The 17,075-nt window shown below is 40.8% G+C and overlaps 2 protein-coding genes across 2 annotated transcripts; both read left to right on the forward strand.

Moving 5' to 3' along the window:
• The first annotated feature begins 601 nt into the window (after positions 1-601).
• Positions 602-12,740, forward strand: LOC129363804 (aconitate hydratase, mitochondrial-like). The gene is made up of 18 exons (XM_055036097.1): positions 602-659; positions 2,710-2,852; positions 4,074-4,332; positions 4,499-4,591; positions 5,464-5,622; positions 5,719-5,869; positions 6,629-6,733; positions 6,807-6,898; positions 7,203-7,308; positions 7,535-7,692; positions 8,125-8,198; positions 8,828-8,939; positions 9,074-9,256; positions 9,359-9,454; positions 9,900-10,091; positions 10,240-10,372; positions 10,535-10,656; positions 10,751-12,740. Exons 1-18 carry the CDS (start codon positions 624-626, stop codon positions 10,880-10,882), a joined length of 2,346 nt encoding a protein of 781 aa, XP_054892072.1. The 5' UTR covers positions 602-623; the 3' UTR covers positions 10,883-12,740.
• Positions 12,741-13,046: 306 nt separating this feature from the next.
• Positions 13,047-16,751, forward strand: polr3h (polymerase (RNA) III (DNA directed) polypeptide H). Its single transcript, XM_055035437.1, has 6 exons — positions 13,047-13,354; positions 14,112-14,208; positions 14,305-14,391; positions 15,334-15,397; positions 15,491-15,725; positions 16,472-16,751. Exons 1-6 carry the CDS (start codon positions 13,244-13,246, stop codon positions 16,520-16,522), a joined length of 645 nt encoding a protein of 214 aa, XP_054891412.1. The 5' UTR covers positions 13,047-13,243; the 3' UTR covers positions 16,523-16,751.
• Positions 16,752-17,075: the final 324 nt, after the last annotated feature.

Consider the following 17,075-nt stretch of genomic DNA (forward strand, 5'->3'; position numbering starts at 1 on the left):
TAAGAACTTGTTCAGCAATCTGAATATTGGTTTTGAATAATCTGATAAGCAGAGACATTCTAAAACAAATAATGTGGGCACTCACGACTCACCATGGCAGCTTCACGTTGTATTTTGGCCACTCTTGAAAGATTGTTATCATTTTTTCCCCTAAATATCAGATGAGTCAATGGTTGTGCTTTTTGACAACAATAACAAAAAGCAATTTTGGAGGACAAACACCCAACCAGAAAGATGTGAAAGGTTTTCTGGCTGTGCACAAACAGATTTTACCAGATTCGGTTCATTCAGTATAATGTGGGGCTGTCCAACTTGTGTATGCAATTGTTGTTATAAGAAAAATATTTGAAGCCTGTTGTTTAATTGTTGCACTCTAAAAAAAAATTCAAATGCATCTTTAAAAAAACATAATTTTAATTAAAAGTAAAAGTATTCGATTTTTATGGGTGAGACATATTTCATATTAAGTATGAAACACATAAGCAAATAAATCAAAATTACGGAAAAGTTTAAAATCACAATTTCGTCTGAAATTAGATGTGAAATTGAACCTTAACTTCTCTTTCTTGAATTAGTCGCTGACGTGATGAAAGTGCGACACGCCGCGGAGAAGAAACTACAAAATGGCGTCTTACTGCGTGACTGTAACCAGACTCCGGGTGAGGAACCGTGCTTATTCTTCTTATAGGGCAGCTTTTGAACATGTAATCAATTAACACGACCCGACCGCGGTCAGCAGAAGTCAGGCGGTGTCTGATAGCGAGTCTTCAGCCGCTGCTGTTCGCGAAGGTGAACGCAAGGTTACCTGCTTTTACGACGTGATTTAAACTCCTGACAGCTGCGGCTCACAGAGTCACAGAAGTTCACAGCGACGGAGACCCGGATGTGCCGCTCTCACGCGCACAGAAATGAGATTTAATAACGGTCGGTTTACTTTGTTTCTGATAAGTACAGCGACATGTAGACCCTTTAATAAGGCGTGTTTTATTTTTTTTATTGCATAAAAATGTCAATACAATGAATAGAAAGGGGGGAATGAAAAAAAAAATGCCAAGGGTTACAAGGAATAAAAACAATAGAAAGTGTAATGGTATAATACAAGGAGCAAAAGTAGAGATAACAGAGATTAGTCAGTGTTTCAGGGAATACAATCAAATAATTTTAGAACTTCAATACACTTTACAGCTTTGGGGTTGGTAGAGGTCTGTAGAGTTACTGTATAGTGTTGTAATTCAGATAAAAACATATATATAAGAAGAGGCCGTTTGCCAGACAATGTGCATTTATGAATATGAAATTGAACTAGAATTAACAAGAGATTAATTGCATAAAATTGATTCTTATTGGCAGGACAGACATTGTCGAAACCAAAAAGTACGTATAAATGCGTATAAAAGTGAAAAACTGTTGAGAATATGAGATTGAGTATACTAAAGAAAGTCTTTCCAGAATGAGACAGTGAAGGGGCACCTCCAGAATAAGTGGACTATTGTCTCATTGTCCAAATTACAGAAAGAGCAGCTGCGGTCTCTATCCTTGTGGAGGTTTTGTTTTGCAGGGTAGCACCAGTGGAGGAAACAGTGAGTGTTTTAATATTTCCAGATTCAGCTCTTGTTTACATTTGTAAAGCTAAAGGCTGTTAAAAAGGAGCTAAATTATAGGAGGCAAATTTCTTTTGTTTTGTCGAACAAATAAAAGTTGGTAAGAGTCAAACTTTAATGAAACACTTTGTGACTCAGCGTTGTCTGGTAGGAGTTTATCACCATTTAATTTCCAGAATTCAGATTTGACATCTTTTAAAATTTAAATGTAAGCAAAACATTTTTTACATCGTATTTGGAGTGATGGGAAATGAGGCCCATCTCATTTCCTATCAGAAAATAGCTTCTTGGTTGAATGACAATAATTTTCACAGATAAAATCCAAAGTGCCACGATCAAATATTAAACATAACAGTGTTATTGCTGTTGTTAGTTTCTTGTGTGTGTTACTTTCATTTTAATTGTACTGGAAAAAAGTCTCATGCTTTACAAGTTTTGAAAAACTTACACAAGTGTTTTTCTTTTAACATCTCACAGAAAACACAGCGTGTTGATAGAAGTCCATCTGCTTTTCTAATGGCTTTATTAAAATACTAAAGCAAAAGCGTAAAACACAGATCATAATAGAAGAAAAACTGTATTAAAAACCCTTTTTTTCTGGATAGAGAATGTGTGCAGATCAAAGATTGACAGTATTTCAGATGTCCTGGTAACTTTGGTTACCAGGTTGTGAAAATGTTTAATCCGGTCAGAGTTATCAAATTACCCAGAGTTCTTTGGGCCGGTGATACCAGCTGGAATACGAGCTGGAAGAACCTTCACCCAGTTTTTTCGGCGAGCAGAACGATGGGAAACTGCAGCACAAACAAATAAGTGAGCACACCTTAAACGTGTCTGGTCAGCCGTCGCAGTGGCACACTTCTGTCTCGTTCTGAAGCGTAATTGTTGTGACAAAACACTTTTTCTTATTATATACATGAATAAGTGTTTTGATCTTGTGAAAATCTGACTGAGCTATTTATGCATAAGAGGGAGCGTTTTATTTGTGCAGCTAACTGTACTTCAACCAGCTTTAGTGTTTTTATTTTTTGTCTTGTGTGATAAAAAGATTCCTTGACTAAATGCTTTGATAAAGTTCTGCTTTTATTTGCTGCCTCTCCTGGTCCAGCTGGCTCTCGGAACCGGGGCGAGGCGGTTTCATGTCGCCGCCGTCGTCAGCGCCAGGGCCGGGGCGGCCATGAGCCGCTTTGAGCCCGGCTCCAGCATCGGTTACGGGAAGATGCACGAGAACATCGGCATCGTGCGCAGGAGGTCAGCAGTTCCACAAACTGTGACGTTGCTCTACAAACTCCTCTGTGTTTTGAAATGGGATTTTATGACCATTACACCCAAGGGTAATGGTGCAATTTTGATAACATTACTTATAATTCACTACAACCAACTACTTCAGAAGTCAGCGATAGTAAAAATGTTTAGTTATTATTAAGCGGTTTGTCCAAATTGCCACATTAGGCTTCAAATTAGAAGTTACTGCTAGCTATATATTGATGTTCAAATTCTTTAAAATATTCAAATATGATGCAAATCAGCTTCACACCTCTGTGGCTCTCTGCAGCTTGCAGAACGTATCGTCTGTCTTATTGAATTTTAAAGCCTGTTTGTAATTGTCATCTTCTCTTCCTTGATAAATTATTCAAATAGTTTTATTGCCTTCTACTACTACCACTACTTTATTTATAAAGTACTTCAAAGCAACTGCGACAAAATGCTTTACAGATAAAAAAAATCAATAAACATTTAAAACATGGAAAGGACAAAAGACAGCAATACTTTCTAGTTAAAAACCTACAAAGACTTGGACATAAATCTAAACCAACTGGATAAACACTGGGTAATCAGAGATACAGCTATGGTTGGGCATTTATCGTATCGTTTATGTTTTATCACAATATATTAGTACAGAAGATTTGATTTATCATTGTCGTGATAAATTCCAACGAATGATGTGTAAACCCTCCCCTCCCCAGCAACGTCTGTGTTGTTTATTATTATTTTTCTACAGTTTTTATTTTATTTTATTGAAAGTACCAGTAAAAGTCAAAAAGCTTGAACATTTTTTATCAAAGGCAGAGTTTAGTGATACAAATCACGCTTCTTTTTGATGCTGTTGTCCAAAACAATCATATTACAAGTGTATCAAGAGCTGTATTTGCGTTTGTGGAGACATTCACTCAAAGTTATCTAAAAAAAAGAAGCAATAAAAAAATTCTCATCATTTTTACAATAGTACCACAAACTGTGTTGATATTCAAATCCCATATTTAAATGTTGACGTTGTCACATCCAATGCCTGTGATAAAAAGTCAGGGTGAAAATTTAATTCCAGATGTTAAAAATCTGCTAAAGATAAAAACCAAGAAACTTGCTGCTGAAATACAGATGTGTCGCACAAAATCTTGAAAGAATTCAATAAAGTTTGGGGGGGAAAAAAACCACGTTAAAACCCTTCCTAAACGCTTTCCTTCATGGCAGGCTCGGCAGGCCTCTGACTCTGTCCGAGAAGATCGTCTACGGCCACCTGGATGATCCGGCGGGGCAGGAGATCGCCCGCGGCCGCACCTACCTGCGCCTGCGTCCGGACCGCGTGGCCATGCAGGACGCCACGGCCCAGATGGCCATGCTGCAGTTCATCAGCAGCGGCCTGCCTAAGGTGGCCGTGCCCTCTACCATCCACTGCGACCACCTGATCGAAGCTCAGATCGGAGGAGCTCAGGACCTGCAGAGGGCAAAGGTGAGCCGGGACCAGAGGAAGATTGGCTTCCTGGACCATAACGATGCGTTTCAGTTGTGCTTTGGAAATTCACAGCGAACATCAAATCAGAGTATGTACCACTAACTCTAGGAAAATGTTCACGAGTCTCATGATCTAGTTGCTTCCTTCTGTTCCCTGAAAACAGGAAGTAAATCAGGAAGTGTACAACTTCCTTGCAACCTCTGCTGCTAAATATGGAGTCGGCTTCTGGAAACCAGGTTCAGGGATCATCCATCAGGTACAGCGTTCACAATAACATACGATAAATCTAGCTGGGGCTGCTTTTGTTTATTGCTTATTTCACTGAATTTCAAAGAGGTGTTTTTAAGGTTTGGAAAGTGCTGGATTTCCATATAACGTCCTTGATAGTCCTTGAAACTGGACAGTTTTGTAATAAAGTGCAATATAACATTTGATAAATTTAGGAAACATTTTCTTGTAGTTAAACTAAGATATTGGAAAAAAATTAAAAGAGACATACAAATTTTTGCGTAAAGTTAAATCAGACTAAATGTCTCGTTTTTTTTTTTTATTTTTTTTAGGTCGGTTAGAATTACCAAAATTATTCCTATTTACTAGATACTAGAAAACCTTGGGAGGATTTCTTTATCTTTCTAGATTTTCATTTCTCAGACCAGCCAGGTGTGCAGAGTATGTGTGAAAGAGACAATTCAAAACATAAAATTTGTTGTATTTTAGTTTATCTTGTCTCTGCTGCTTAATGTGGATTTACTGCTACAAAACATTATTATTAACAGTAATAAATTATATAATATACAATAATGAATTGAAAATGTCTTCATTAGTTCATTTGCGTTGTTTTTATCTCAAAGGTATGATGCTGGAAAAAGTGCACAAAACAGAAAATTTGCCTCTTATTGGATTTGTGATTGTTTTGTTTTTTCATCAACTCTTGAACTTAGTTTTTAAGGACAAAAGAGGGAGAATAAACAACATAATAAAATTTTTATGTTGAATAAATATTTATTCATTCATCAAATAAGCACAACTTTTATCTGGTCTTTTGATAAACTACTTTTATACAATGTTGCTGATTTCTGCTGTGAGTTTGGATCCAGTTCAAAGATTGTGAACCCGCTGCCTCAACAGATCATCCTGGAAAATTACGCCTATCCGGGGGTAATGCTCATCGGAACCGACTCCCACACGCCCAACGGCGGCGGCCTCGGCGGCATCTGCATCGGAGTGGGCGGAGCCGACGCCGTCGACGTCATGGCTGGAATCCCGTGGGAGCTCAAGTGTCCCAACGTGCGTTTTAATTTTAGCTCGCATTTAATGAACTTTTATTTTTGCTTTGCCCATGTTTCTCCTCAAGGTTTTCCAGCCTGTGTGGTTTTCCTGTAGGTGATCGGAGTGAGACTGACCGGGACGCTGTCTGGTTGGACTTCCCCAAAGGACGTCATCCTGAAGGTTGCCGGCATTCTGACCGTGAAAGGCGGCACGGGGGCCATTGTGGAGTATCACGGACCAGGAGTTGACTCCATTTCCTGCACCGGTAAGACTGAGGTGAAGGAAAAATCCTAATGTGTTACAAATTAAACGCAGCTATCAAAGACAGGTCGAGATTTTTATCAAAATGTTGTGGTTCTGATTTTGATGTAAGAAGCAATTTAGGGTGGCACCTTCACTCTGAAATTCATCAAATGCTGGCAACAAATCTGTCATAGATGAAGGTGGAAAGCTCAAAATTAGTGTTTGTTGTTCTACATTTAGCCTTCCTGTTATTTCCCGAAAGTCTTGCTCTCTTTTTCTGGATTTTTCTTCTAAGAAACAAAATACAAATGATAGAAAATAGTTTAAATAAATTCTGTCATTCCTTCTGTAAGTTGTACGATGGATTGGTAGAGCCAAATTCTGAGAATATTTCTTTCTAATTATGAGAAAATATTTATATTAGCAGAATAAAGACACAAGTTTAACATAAGAACATCCTACAAGCACAAAAAAGTCATTTTAATGAGAAAAAAGCTTGGATAATTGATTTTTGTGTTAATTTTTTAGGATAAAGTTTTCATAAAATTACCTGAATTCAAAGCCCAAATAAAAAGAAGCTCTAAACCATGATTTTCAAACAAGATGGCCGCCTTGGGCTTGCTGGCATCACTCTGAGCTGTAGAAGATGAAGAAAGTTCAGTAACTCAAATCTCAAAAAAACAAACAAAAATTCAACAATTTGTGATCAGAATTGGTCTTTTTTTTTTTTTTTAAGCTTTGCATCCGTAGTAACTAAAATCTATAAATTGACACATTGCAGGAATGGCCACTATCTGCAACATGGGCGCTGAGATTGGAGCCACCACCTCGGTTTTCCCCTACAACCACCGCATGAAGACGTACCTGCAGAAAACCGGCCGCCAAGGTCCGCGTCTCGCCGTTCGCCTCGGATTCTTCGGCCGCCGTCGGCCTCACCTGCGTTTCCTTCTGTTCTCCAGAAATCGCCTCAGCTGCCGATGAGTTCAGAGACGACCTCGTTCCCGATGAGGGCTGTGAATACGACCAAGTCATCGAGATCAACCTCAGTGAGGCGAGTTTCAGGGCTTTAGTGGACCAATGACACACACTGCAACAAAACACTTTCTGACTTAGTTTCTGATGAAAATATTTTAGTACACTTGGAATAAGTCAAACTAGCTTACAAGCACTAAAATATTGATTAAAAAGTACTCACTATAAGTGGAAATAATCTGCCAGTGAACAAGACATTTTAAGTTACTTGTAATCTAGTTTGTTCTATTTTAAGTAGAAGTTAAAAAATACTTGGCAAGACTTTGAGTTTTTGCAGTGCAGTTCACGGGTCTCATTACTTTTCTTCTTTGTTGCTTTTCCAGCTGAAGCCTCACATCAACGGGCCGTTCACCCCCGACTTGGCCCATCCCGTGTCTGAGATCGGAGCCATCGCTAAGAAAAGCGGCTGGCCCCTGGAGGTTAAAGTCGGTGGGTATTTGTGGCTCGGCCGTCTCACCTTACGCTCTTTGTTAATGCTTCGTTCAGGGAAATCAGACACTCGGGTCTTTGTTCCTCCTCGCCGCGGTATCGACCAGATCGCATTTCGGCTCAGCCAGTCCTCTAAAGTCACCGTGAACGCAGACTGCCAAACAAACGAGCATTTGCTTGTCGTCCGCTGTCGATTTGAAGTTTCTAAACTTTCGGACCCGAACAGGTCTGATCGGCAGCTGCACCAACTCCAGCTACGAAGACATGGGCAGAGCGGCCTCTCTGGCCAAGCAGGCTCTGGACAAAGGCCTGAAGTGTAAGGCCCAGTTCACGGTCACGCCGGGCTCGGAGCAGATCCGCGCCACCATAGAGCGAGATGGATATGTGAGTCAAAAATACACAGAAAAAGAAAAAGAAAGTTCAGATTTTTATGAGACATCAAACATCTAGTCCAGGGGTTTATATTTTTACTCTCTGACCACCGAAATAAAACTCATGATTTAAAAAAAAAATTATTTTTCAAGATCCACTGTTTTATTTCTACGTTTAGGATTTTAAATATAGGCAAACATAAAATCTAGCAAAACGAGGATGACATATTTGACATCATATTACTGTTACTTTTAGTGTCATTTTCTGTGGTAATTCAATGCTAATATTGTAGGTATGAACTGAAAAACTGTTGGAAACCTGAGTTTGTTTTTTTATAATTTTTAGCCAAAGTGATTAATTTTGAAAGGTGTGAAGAGCCACTTGCTCAGGTTGCAGATCCCAGATCTGATGTTTTTTTTTCCTACCCTTTTATTTATGTCTCAGGCTAAGATTTTGAGCGATGTTGGAGGAGTCGTTCTGGCGAACGCTTGCGGTCCGTGCATCGGCCAGTGGGACAGGTACGCATCTCATTTCTAAAACCTGATTCCGATTCAGAGCAGAATAGCTGGTCTGATGACTCCTGGCTTCGACGTTTCAAAATTTACGGAACAATTTAAATACTAAAGAGCCTTCCACACAAAGCGGGATTTAATTCGTTTTCTGAAGGAAGTGAGAGCATTTGGATTCGGTCCCGTGCAACTCTTTGACTTCAGATGTCACTTGACTAGAAAATGTGGTCAGCTTCTGTGAAAGTTCACTTTGGTGGAGTTATAAATGTCCTGTAAAGGAGTCAGCTTTACTGTGATACCCCTAAATAAAAACCAGTTTCAAAATCTAAATAAAATACAGTTTGCTTTTTGCCACGTGACAAAATGTGGAAAAGTTAAAAGGATTGTGAATTTGGTTGAATTTCTGTTTTGTGTATTTCAAAAGAAAAATGTACCTGAAGTAGTTCCAGATGTCGTTCCTGTGAAAATCTGGACAAATTATTGTAATCTTGTTCGTTTTATTTATGTTTTCAGTCTCAAATGAAAGCCAAAATGTCAGACCTCAACAGTTTAAGCTAAGCAAGTCAGTGGGTTGTTTTATTGTATTTGTCAGTAAAGTTATGTTTTGGGTTTTGTTTGCTATTTTTCTGTTTCTATAGGAGAGACGTTAAGAAAGGAGAGAAGAACACCATAGTGACGTCTTTCAACAGGAACTTCACTGCCAGGAATGATGCTAACCCGGCGACTCACGCTTTTGTGACTTCACCTGAAGTAAGAGCTCCACACAGAGGAGGAAGCGTGGGCTAGAAAACACAACTTTAAAATCATAAAGGCCTCATTTTTTTAAGGGAGGATTTGCACTTTCCTGCTAAGTTTTTGTTGCGCTTCGCTGTAATTTATCGCAGATCGTCACAGCTCTGGCTCTGGCCGGGACCCTCAGCTTCAACCCGGAGACCGACTACCTGATCGCCCCCAGTGGGGAGAAATTCAAGCTGGAGCCTCCCACAGGCGACGAGCTCCCGTCCAGAGACTTCGACCCGGGCCAGGACACGTACCAGCACCCCCCTGCTGAGAGCGCCTCGGTCCAGGTGAGACGTGCCGATCAACATCGGGATACTCCAGGAGTTGTGAACGTTTTGACGTACAGACGAAAGAGCACCCGTTTTGACCCTCGTTTTGTTGCCGTACAGGTAGACGTGAGCCCCTCCAGCACACGTCTGCAGCTGTTGGAGCCTTTCGACAAGTGGAACGGGAGAGATCTGGAGGACATGAGGGTCCTCATCAAGGTACGGGAGACGTATTTAACTCACAGGAGTTTCGCTCCTTAGCTGCATAATGTGTCTTGTTAGAGGAATTAGTCTGGGAACAGAGAAAAGTTGTTTTCTGAGGCAGTTGATAGATTAACAAATCTGTTTCTGTTAACCTTGGTACTTTTGTTTCCAGGTGCAAGTAAGTCCAGGTGCTGTCCTTGTTTTGGGCTAGTATGACCTTTGACCTTTGACCTTGTTACCAGTGTTTGTGCTTGGTCTCTTGTTTAATGAAGAGTATAGATTGTAGCAGTTAAAGAGTAATAGCTTACATTTCAGTTTGATCATATATTTGAACAGCTTTTTCTTTTGGGTGTAGAGATTATACAGTAACAAAATTAAACAATTAAATAATACTTTCTGGGACAATTTGTCGTCCAGCGTTATCGTGACAGACCTCCCTCCCCATGTTTCCCACCAACAGGTTAAGGGAAAATGCACCACCGACCACATCAGCGCCGCCGGGCCCTGGCTGAAGTTCCGCGGCCACCTGGACAACATCTCCAACAACCTGCTGATCGGCGCCGTCAACATGGAGAACGACGCCATCAACAAGGTGAAGAACCAGCTGACCGGGGAGTACGGCGGCGTCCCAGACGTGGCTCGCTTCTACAAGGTGGGACACCCGGTTTTCATTTTATTTTATTCACCTTCTCTTTTGTCTTTGCTTGGTGGAAATCTGTTCAAATTGACTAAATCTTATTTTATAGTTTTCTTCCCTGTTGAGTGGATCGTAAATCTTTGCTGATCTCTTCTAAATGCAGGCCAACGGCGTGAACTGGGTGGTGGTGGGAGATGAGAACTACGGGGAGGGATCCAGCCGAGAGCACGCCGCCCTGGAGCCTCGGCACCTGGGGGGACGCGCCATCATCGTCAAGAGCTTTGCCAGAATCCACGGTTAGTTTCTCAGCAGAGGAATCGAACATTTTTAATTCCCCTTAATGGAACTGATCTCATATTAGAGCATGTAGGGATTAAACAGGATCATGTATTCCTAAATTAGAAAATGTTATAATTTAATGCAGTCAGTTTTGTTTGATTCCATTACACATTTTTCAGAGACCAATCTGAAGAAGCAAGGCCTGCTGCCTCTGACTTTCTCCAACCCCGACGACTACGACAGAATCCGCCCGGACGACAAGATTTCAATCACCGCCCTCAAGTCCTTCGCTCCCGGGAAGGTGAGCGGCGTTCTGCGCCGGTGACATCATCCATCATCTAACGCTCGCGGCCGACGCTTCCCCGCTGACGCTTGGCCCTGTCTCCCGTCTCCAGCCGCTGACGGCCGTGATCAAGCACTGCGACGGAAGCCAGGAGTCCATCTCCCTGAGCCACACCTTCAACGAGACGCAGATCGAGTGGTTCAAGGCCGGCTCGGCTCTCAACAGGATGAAGGAGCTGCAGTAGCTGCCGGGAGGAGAGAAACGGCGGAGGGCGACCAGACAGGAAACCGACTCGTGTTTAGTCGTTTTCACTCCCAGGATGCAACACACATGCATTAAAAAGGTCGCTGTACCGACAGAAAGCGCACACCGATGACTTAGCACTTAGCTTCTTAAAACCCTCTTTGTTCACAAGTTGAGTTGCACAGATTTAGTCAAAATATTTGAAATATATATATATATTTAACTTTTGTTGCACTAGAATCTCTTCGATATCTGAAACATTCCAATTACAATGAATCATGTGAGCATTTAATGCTTCTTATTAGTGTGTCTAGGCTTGATTTAAACTCTGATGTAATCAAATGGGACCATGAATTTTAATTTAAAAACACGATGCTTTGTAACCTCTTACAACTCAACCCGTTCCAGAATTATTCTTGTTTTTCCGACGTACCTCGTTTTAAATGTTTTTCTGTAGAAACCGACCGATAAGCTGATCATTTTCTGATTTTATTGTTTTTGTCGACCCTTTACTGTGAAGGTTTAAGGCGATCCCAGATCGGTCGTCCTTTCTGACATCGTTACTGACTTGAACAAAAGAACAAAATTTACTGTACTGCTCACTATTATGATGTTGCATCTTTGTTAAAAATTTACTGATAAACCAATCATTCGTCTGTGCCGTCAGCTACAGCTCACTCTTTTCTCAATTTATTTATTTTTCTTTTACGCAAAAGAAAAAATTTTCATCGGCACGCATCACGTCGGTGTCCACACACTCACCGCAGCCGTTCCCATCATGCATCCTTACGCAGCGCCTTGCAAAAGTATTCATAACACCTCAACTTTTTTACTTGTTCTGACTTCACAGCCACAAAATTCAGTTTATTGAAACGTCTGCTTGCTGCTGTACCGACTGTTTCCCCTCACTGTGGCTGTGATGAGATTATGTTCATTGTGTTAGTCTTTAAAATGAATGTTGTTCCACTTTCACGGTTCTCCATGATGGGAACGTTGTTCTGTCTAACGCACAATCTATTTATCGGGTGCCTGTTCTCTCTTGAATTTCATCCACTGCCAGTAGAAAGTCTGAAAAAAGACTTGATGGAGACAGCGAATTGTTACCTCGATGTTTAACCAAATATCTTTTTTTTTTACATTTATGATTGATGATGAAGAAATATTTAAAATATAGTCCCTGAAGATTTTCAATTAATATCATAATTTATTTTCTTTATTCTTAGAGCTGCTTTCTGCAGTTTGATGCACGAACATCAGGGTGATCCTCGCTTAAATTTCAGGGGAAATCTGTAAATTCACAACAGACAAATGTTGGAACTGATTTAATTCGAGTTTCAACCCTAATTTGGTGAGGGTGAGTATTGATATTCTGACTAAATAACTCCTTGAATGCTTAAATAACTAACTTGTAATGTGTCATCATACATTTTCTTATAAAATTTATTTTACTGGTTGAAATGATTTACCAGGTTTAATTTTCCAGTCTGTTCAGTCATCGAAAAGTTGTTCTTTTTAAATGCATATGACTCTTATCACCCAGCTTTATTTACCCTCTGAATATTGTGGAACACTAGTCTTTAACAGTGAGACGAGACAAGGCTTCGCTGTTGTTTGGTGTGAGACAATTAATCAAAATGGCGGGCCCACACGATGGCATTACCTCCTGGTTGAACTCGGGTGTAATCTGACCAACCTCCTACTGTCAAAATGTCTTCTGAACGCGTCTTTTAATATGGAAGGACTCGCTTTCGCAGTCCCGATTGTCATCAGTTGATTATTTTGTAATATTAATCTGCTGTTTTGTAGTTGAAATATAGTGACATTTACAAATATGAATAATAAAGAAGATGTGGAATTACTGTTTGTCTTTGCAGCTCGATTTATAGTTGGATTTAATTAACATTATGTATGCAACACCAATTCACAACGAATGACGTGTAAAGGCACTTTACAAAAAATATATATATGTGCAGAAAAATACAATAAAGTTGAACAATACTGATAAGATTAATAGCATAAGTACGTATTAATCATGAATAACACGAAGAGAGTTACTGGTTTTGAATGTGTCATCATACATTCAAAAGAATGTATGAATGTATTTACGCTGTAGGAGTAACATATGTCCAGGAGGGGGCGATAGTGAGATAATAGTGAGACTTGCAGGCTGTCGCTCCAACCAGAAGAAGAAGCAGCAGCTCACGTTGGTTTGGTGTGATGCTAGGAAGCCGTTTGTAGAGTGTTTATAGCCGCCGAAGCTATTAGAAGAACAAAAGGAAATTAAAACGATGTCCGCGTAACCTCAGCGTCCTTTCCCTTTGCGTTTGAACCGTGTGAGTGGGGCTGCTGTCTCTCGTGGGTCATGTTCGTGCTGGTGGAGATGGTGGACACGGTGCGGATCCCTCCGTGGGTCTTTGACCGGCAGCTGAACGAAGCCATAGCGGAGGAGCTGAACAAGAAGCTGGCCAACAAGGTGCTCGCCAGCTTTTCTACGCACATCCTTCTGTGACAGAAATGCTAATTCTTAAGCAGAACATGCAGTCGCCACTTTGAGAAACAACAACAAGCATCACATTTTGTCATCATCAAAGTCATCGACACATCAGTTTCTGCAGTGACAGCAGCTCTGAGCAGGTTTTAGCTTTGCTTTAAAGGAACTTCAGTGTTTCAGCTCTTTTGCAGTTTTGTGTTTGCAGTAAGTTCAGATTAACCCTTTGGATTTGTGTTTTAAAAGAAAATTGGATTTAGAAATCTGGAAATCTGATTCTTGGCTTTTGTACGTTGAATATTTTTAAGAATCCTGGATCTGCCTTGGGAGAAACAGAGCTGAAGTTTAATCCTCGGAAGAGGATTGTGGACTTTAGCCAAGTCCAACTTCCAGGTACCCAGCAGCTATAAGCACCATGGCAACATGCATCCTTCCTGTTGTTCAGGAAGGAGACAGTTACTTTGAAATAACATGTTTTGGTGGAAGGATCGTGGAGGGATACCCAAAAGTTTCCGAGGCGATTGGACCAAATATTAAGGAATTGGACGCACACTTATGGAGGAGAAAGTTCTCTATTTTTATTCGACGCAAATGAAAACAGAATTGTGTCCTTCGATGTCGAGCTTGGAGACGAAAGACAAGTCTTTCTACATTTCACATGATCATATGGTTATCTGTGCTGCGTACAAAACTTTTTTTTTCCTTTACAGTAAAACTACAACACATGCTCTCTGACCCCCAGGTGGTTTACAATGTGGGTCTCTGCATCTGCCTGTATGACATCACCAAACTGGAAGACTCCTATATTTTCCCTGGAGACGGCGCCTCGCACACTAAAGGTAGGACAAGTGATTGAAGTGCTGGGACATCAGTGTTACTTATTGAACAACAGCCTGATCTCATCGTTCATTTGACGTTATTTTTGTTTATTTTAGTCCACTTCAGGTTCGTCGTCTTCCACCCGTTCCTCGACGAGATCCTCGTCGGCAAGATCAAATACTGCAGCCAGGAGGGAGTTCATGGTAACTATTGACCTCTGTTAGTCACGATTCTGTCGACACAAGCAGGTATTTATTCATGCATGAATATCGAGCGTAAAGTTCTGGCCAAACTTCTATCGTCTGATTTGCATATCAATTCTGTAGAGCCCAAATCATCACCCCTCCACTTCTGTGCGTGACGGTCTGCATGTGAGGAGAAGCGGTTTGGTGTTGTTGCATAAAGGCCTCGTCTGACTGAAGCTTTTCGTTCCAGAAGTCGCCGTATGACTGAGCTAATGTCTGAGTGCAGATTTTAAAACGGTTGCATTAATTCCTTAAGCTGACGTATGAAATGTCATGTGAACCGCAACCGATGAGTATTTTAGTCATCCATTATTCTGCCGATTAATCGGGTGAAGTAATTTCCCATATTTTGCCGGTGTTTAATTTAACAACTTTAGCCTTTTTTATATCAGAAATACGTCTAAAGACGCGACTATAGTAAAAATGTTATTGCATAAAATACAAAATTACAGGATTTATGCTTGATTATTTGTAGCGAAGGTTCTGCAGCCCTTTTTTCTGGCGTTAACATGAGTACGGTGAATGGATAATCTGTTGATCATTTTTGGATTAACAAATTAATATTCCGATAGCAAAAGGTGCTTTTTTTTTTTGCTTTTCTTTTTATTTTACAGAATTTGAACCAGATGAAGCCAAAACTGCCACTTGAGTTCTGGGTGGAACATTTTTACAAAGTATTTGTTATACATACATCTTAGATATAAAATTAGTCCTTTTTTTGTTGCTTAATTTCTGCTCTGATTGTGTCGTTTTTTCAACCAATTGCCTTTTTTTCAGTTCTTTCAATCGTAACGATTAATCCTGTTAATCGTTGAAGCCTACATATACAATTATTTATTGTACAGTATTTACAGTGAATGTCGGGAACGTACTCATGTGGTCGACCTCTCTGGTTCATAGTGACGATGGGTTTCTTCGATGACATCCTCATTCCACCCGAGTCTCTCCAGCAGCCGGCCAAATTGTATCCTGACCTTTGAAACGAACATCTGGTGTTTTGATGTTGTTCGCTTGATCGTTTGGGTCGAGCCGTTCCTTAGCTTCACCCCCCAAAAAGCGACGAGGCCGAGCAGGTTTGGGTCTGGGAGTACGAGACGGACGAGGGAGCGCACGACCTCTACATGGACCAGGGGGAGGAGATCCGCTTCCGGGTGGCGGACGAAGTCTTCGTGGACACGTCGCCGACGGGGCCGGCCGCTGCCAAGCCCGACGCTCCGGCGCAGCCCGGACAGTCGGCTGCACCGCCGGCGGAGGAGAGCGGGGACAAGAAAGAGGCTCCATACACACTCGTTGTAAGGATTGTTACGTTCCCTCTACAAGCATTTCCACACAGATGCCTCTGGTGGAGGTGGGAGTTCACTGAAATATCCAATGGGTTCAACTGGGATAAACAATCTGATTGTTCTGACCACAATTTATAAACCTGAGCATTTCAGGAAGCTAATTTCTTCTAGTAACAACAAATAAGTGCAGTTTAAAGTCCGTAAAATAGTTTGTGGCTGTAATAACAAAATGGAAGAAAGTTTAAACGAACAGATTGGTAGATGGACCCCACTGACAATCTACAAAAGTATAATTATTACAAAAAAACAGTTTTAATGTGCGGTTATCATAAATAATGTGTCAAGCTTTTAAAAACATCATCCTTACAACCATTAGACTAGTAATTGATCATTTATCCCACTTGGGGGCGCCACTGCCCTAAAAATGAGCTCTGGCTCTATTACCGACTGAAGATGCTTGGATGATTTAAATCACTACATTTAATCATTTAATCCTCCTTTGGGATAAGGTGCTTTTTAATTTAACTTTTAATACACAATAAACCTCTGTTCAGTTTTTTTAAAAACCTTTTATTTCTCTATTTACTGGTAATTAAACCTTTTTTTTCCCCCTTTGGCTTCATTGCAACGGTTCTCTGCCTAAAGCTCATTCTGCGGCTTTAAGAGAAGAAGATTCCTGCAGGGAACGTGTTGCAGCTCGAACACGCCGCTCATCCTGACTTTGATTTTTTTCAATTCTTTTTTTTTTTGTCCAGGGGACCATCTGCGAGCCAGGACTGGGTCTGCTGTCCTGGTGGAACAGCTAGAGGAGGAACAAAGGGAGACGTGGGGCGACTGGGAGCCGCAGCCTGTCCAGTCCGCCGACGTCAGGGACAGTGGACAGAAATCTGCCGGTTTTGTTACAGGAGCGGAGCGCCGTGCTGGTCGGAGCCACCATCATACCGACCGAGTGCTCCTGCATGTATTTATTAACAAGAAATTATATTAATTTGATTTATACAACATACATTTCTGAAATAAAAACAAAAACAAACCAAATAATAATTTATTTATGTTGTTACACGTCTTACTGGTAGAAACTGCGGCGAAGGTTTTCTGCTGGCCAAGTAGCCAAAAGTGTCACGTCATATTTAAACCCCAGGCAAACAAGGAAGAAATGTTTAGAGATCCCTTTTGAGACAACCTAAAAAAAAAGTGACAGGATAAACACAGAAATACTGTTTTTTGTGGAAGATTTTTAGGTCAAATGAGACACAAATTGAGCTATTTGAACCAGAAAGTTATGTTCAGAGAAGTCGTGGAGAGGCGTTCAATGCCAAGAATGGTACGAAATGGAGGGGAAAGCACGGTGGTGGCTGC

This window comes from Poeciliopsis prolifica, unplaced genomic scaffold (genome assembly GCF_027474105.1).
Source record: "Poeciliopsis prolifica strain line A6 unplaced genomic scaffold, Auburn_PproV2 SCAFFOLD010, whole genome shotgun sequence".
Lineage (NCBI taxonomy): Eukaryota > Metazoa > Chordata > Actinopteri > Cyprinodontiformes > Poeciliidae > Poeciliopsis > Poeciliopsis prolifica.

Excerpts from the sequence above, each read along its gene's own strand:
- LOC129363804 (XM_055036097.1), top strand. The coding sequence starts at position 624 with ATGGCGTCTTACTGCGTGACTGTAACCAGACTCCGG. Across the intron at positions 8,940-9,073 it reads CTTTTGTGACTTCACCTGAA|ATCGTCACAGCTCTGGCTCT; the intron begins GTAAGAGCTCCA and ends AATTTATCGCAG. Across the intron at positions 9,455-9,899 it reads ACATGAGGGTCCTCATCAAG|GTTAAGGGAAAATGCACCAC; the intron begins GTACGGGAGACG and ends TCCCACCAACAG.
- polr3h (XM_055035437.1), top strand. The coding sequence starts at position 13,244 with ATGTTCGTGCTGGTGGAGATGGTGGACACGGTGCGGATCCCTCCGTGG. Across the intron at positions 14,209-14,304 it reads CGGCGCCTCGCACACTAAAG|TCCACTTCAGGTTCGTCGTC; the intron begins GTAGGACAAGTG and ends TGTTTATTTTAG. Across the intron at positions 14,392-15,333 it reads CAGCCAGGAGGGAGTTCATG|TGACGATGGGTTTCTTCGAT; the intron begins GTAACTATTGAC and ends TCTGGTTCATAG.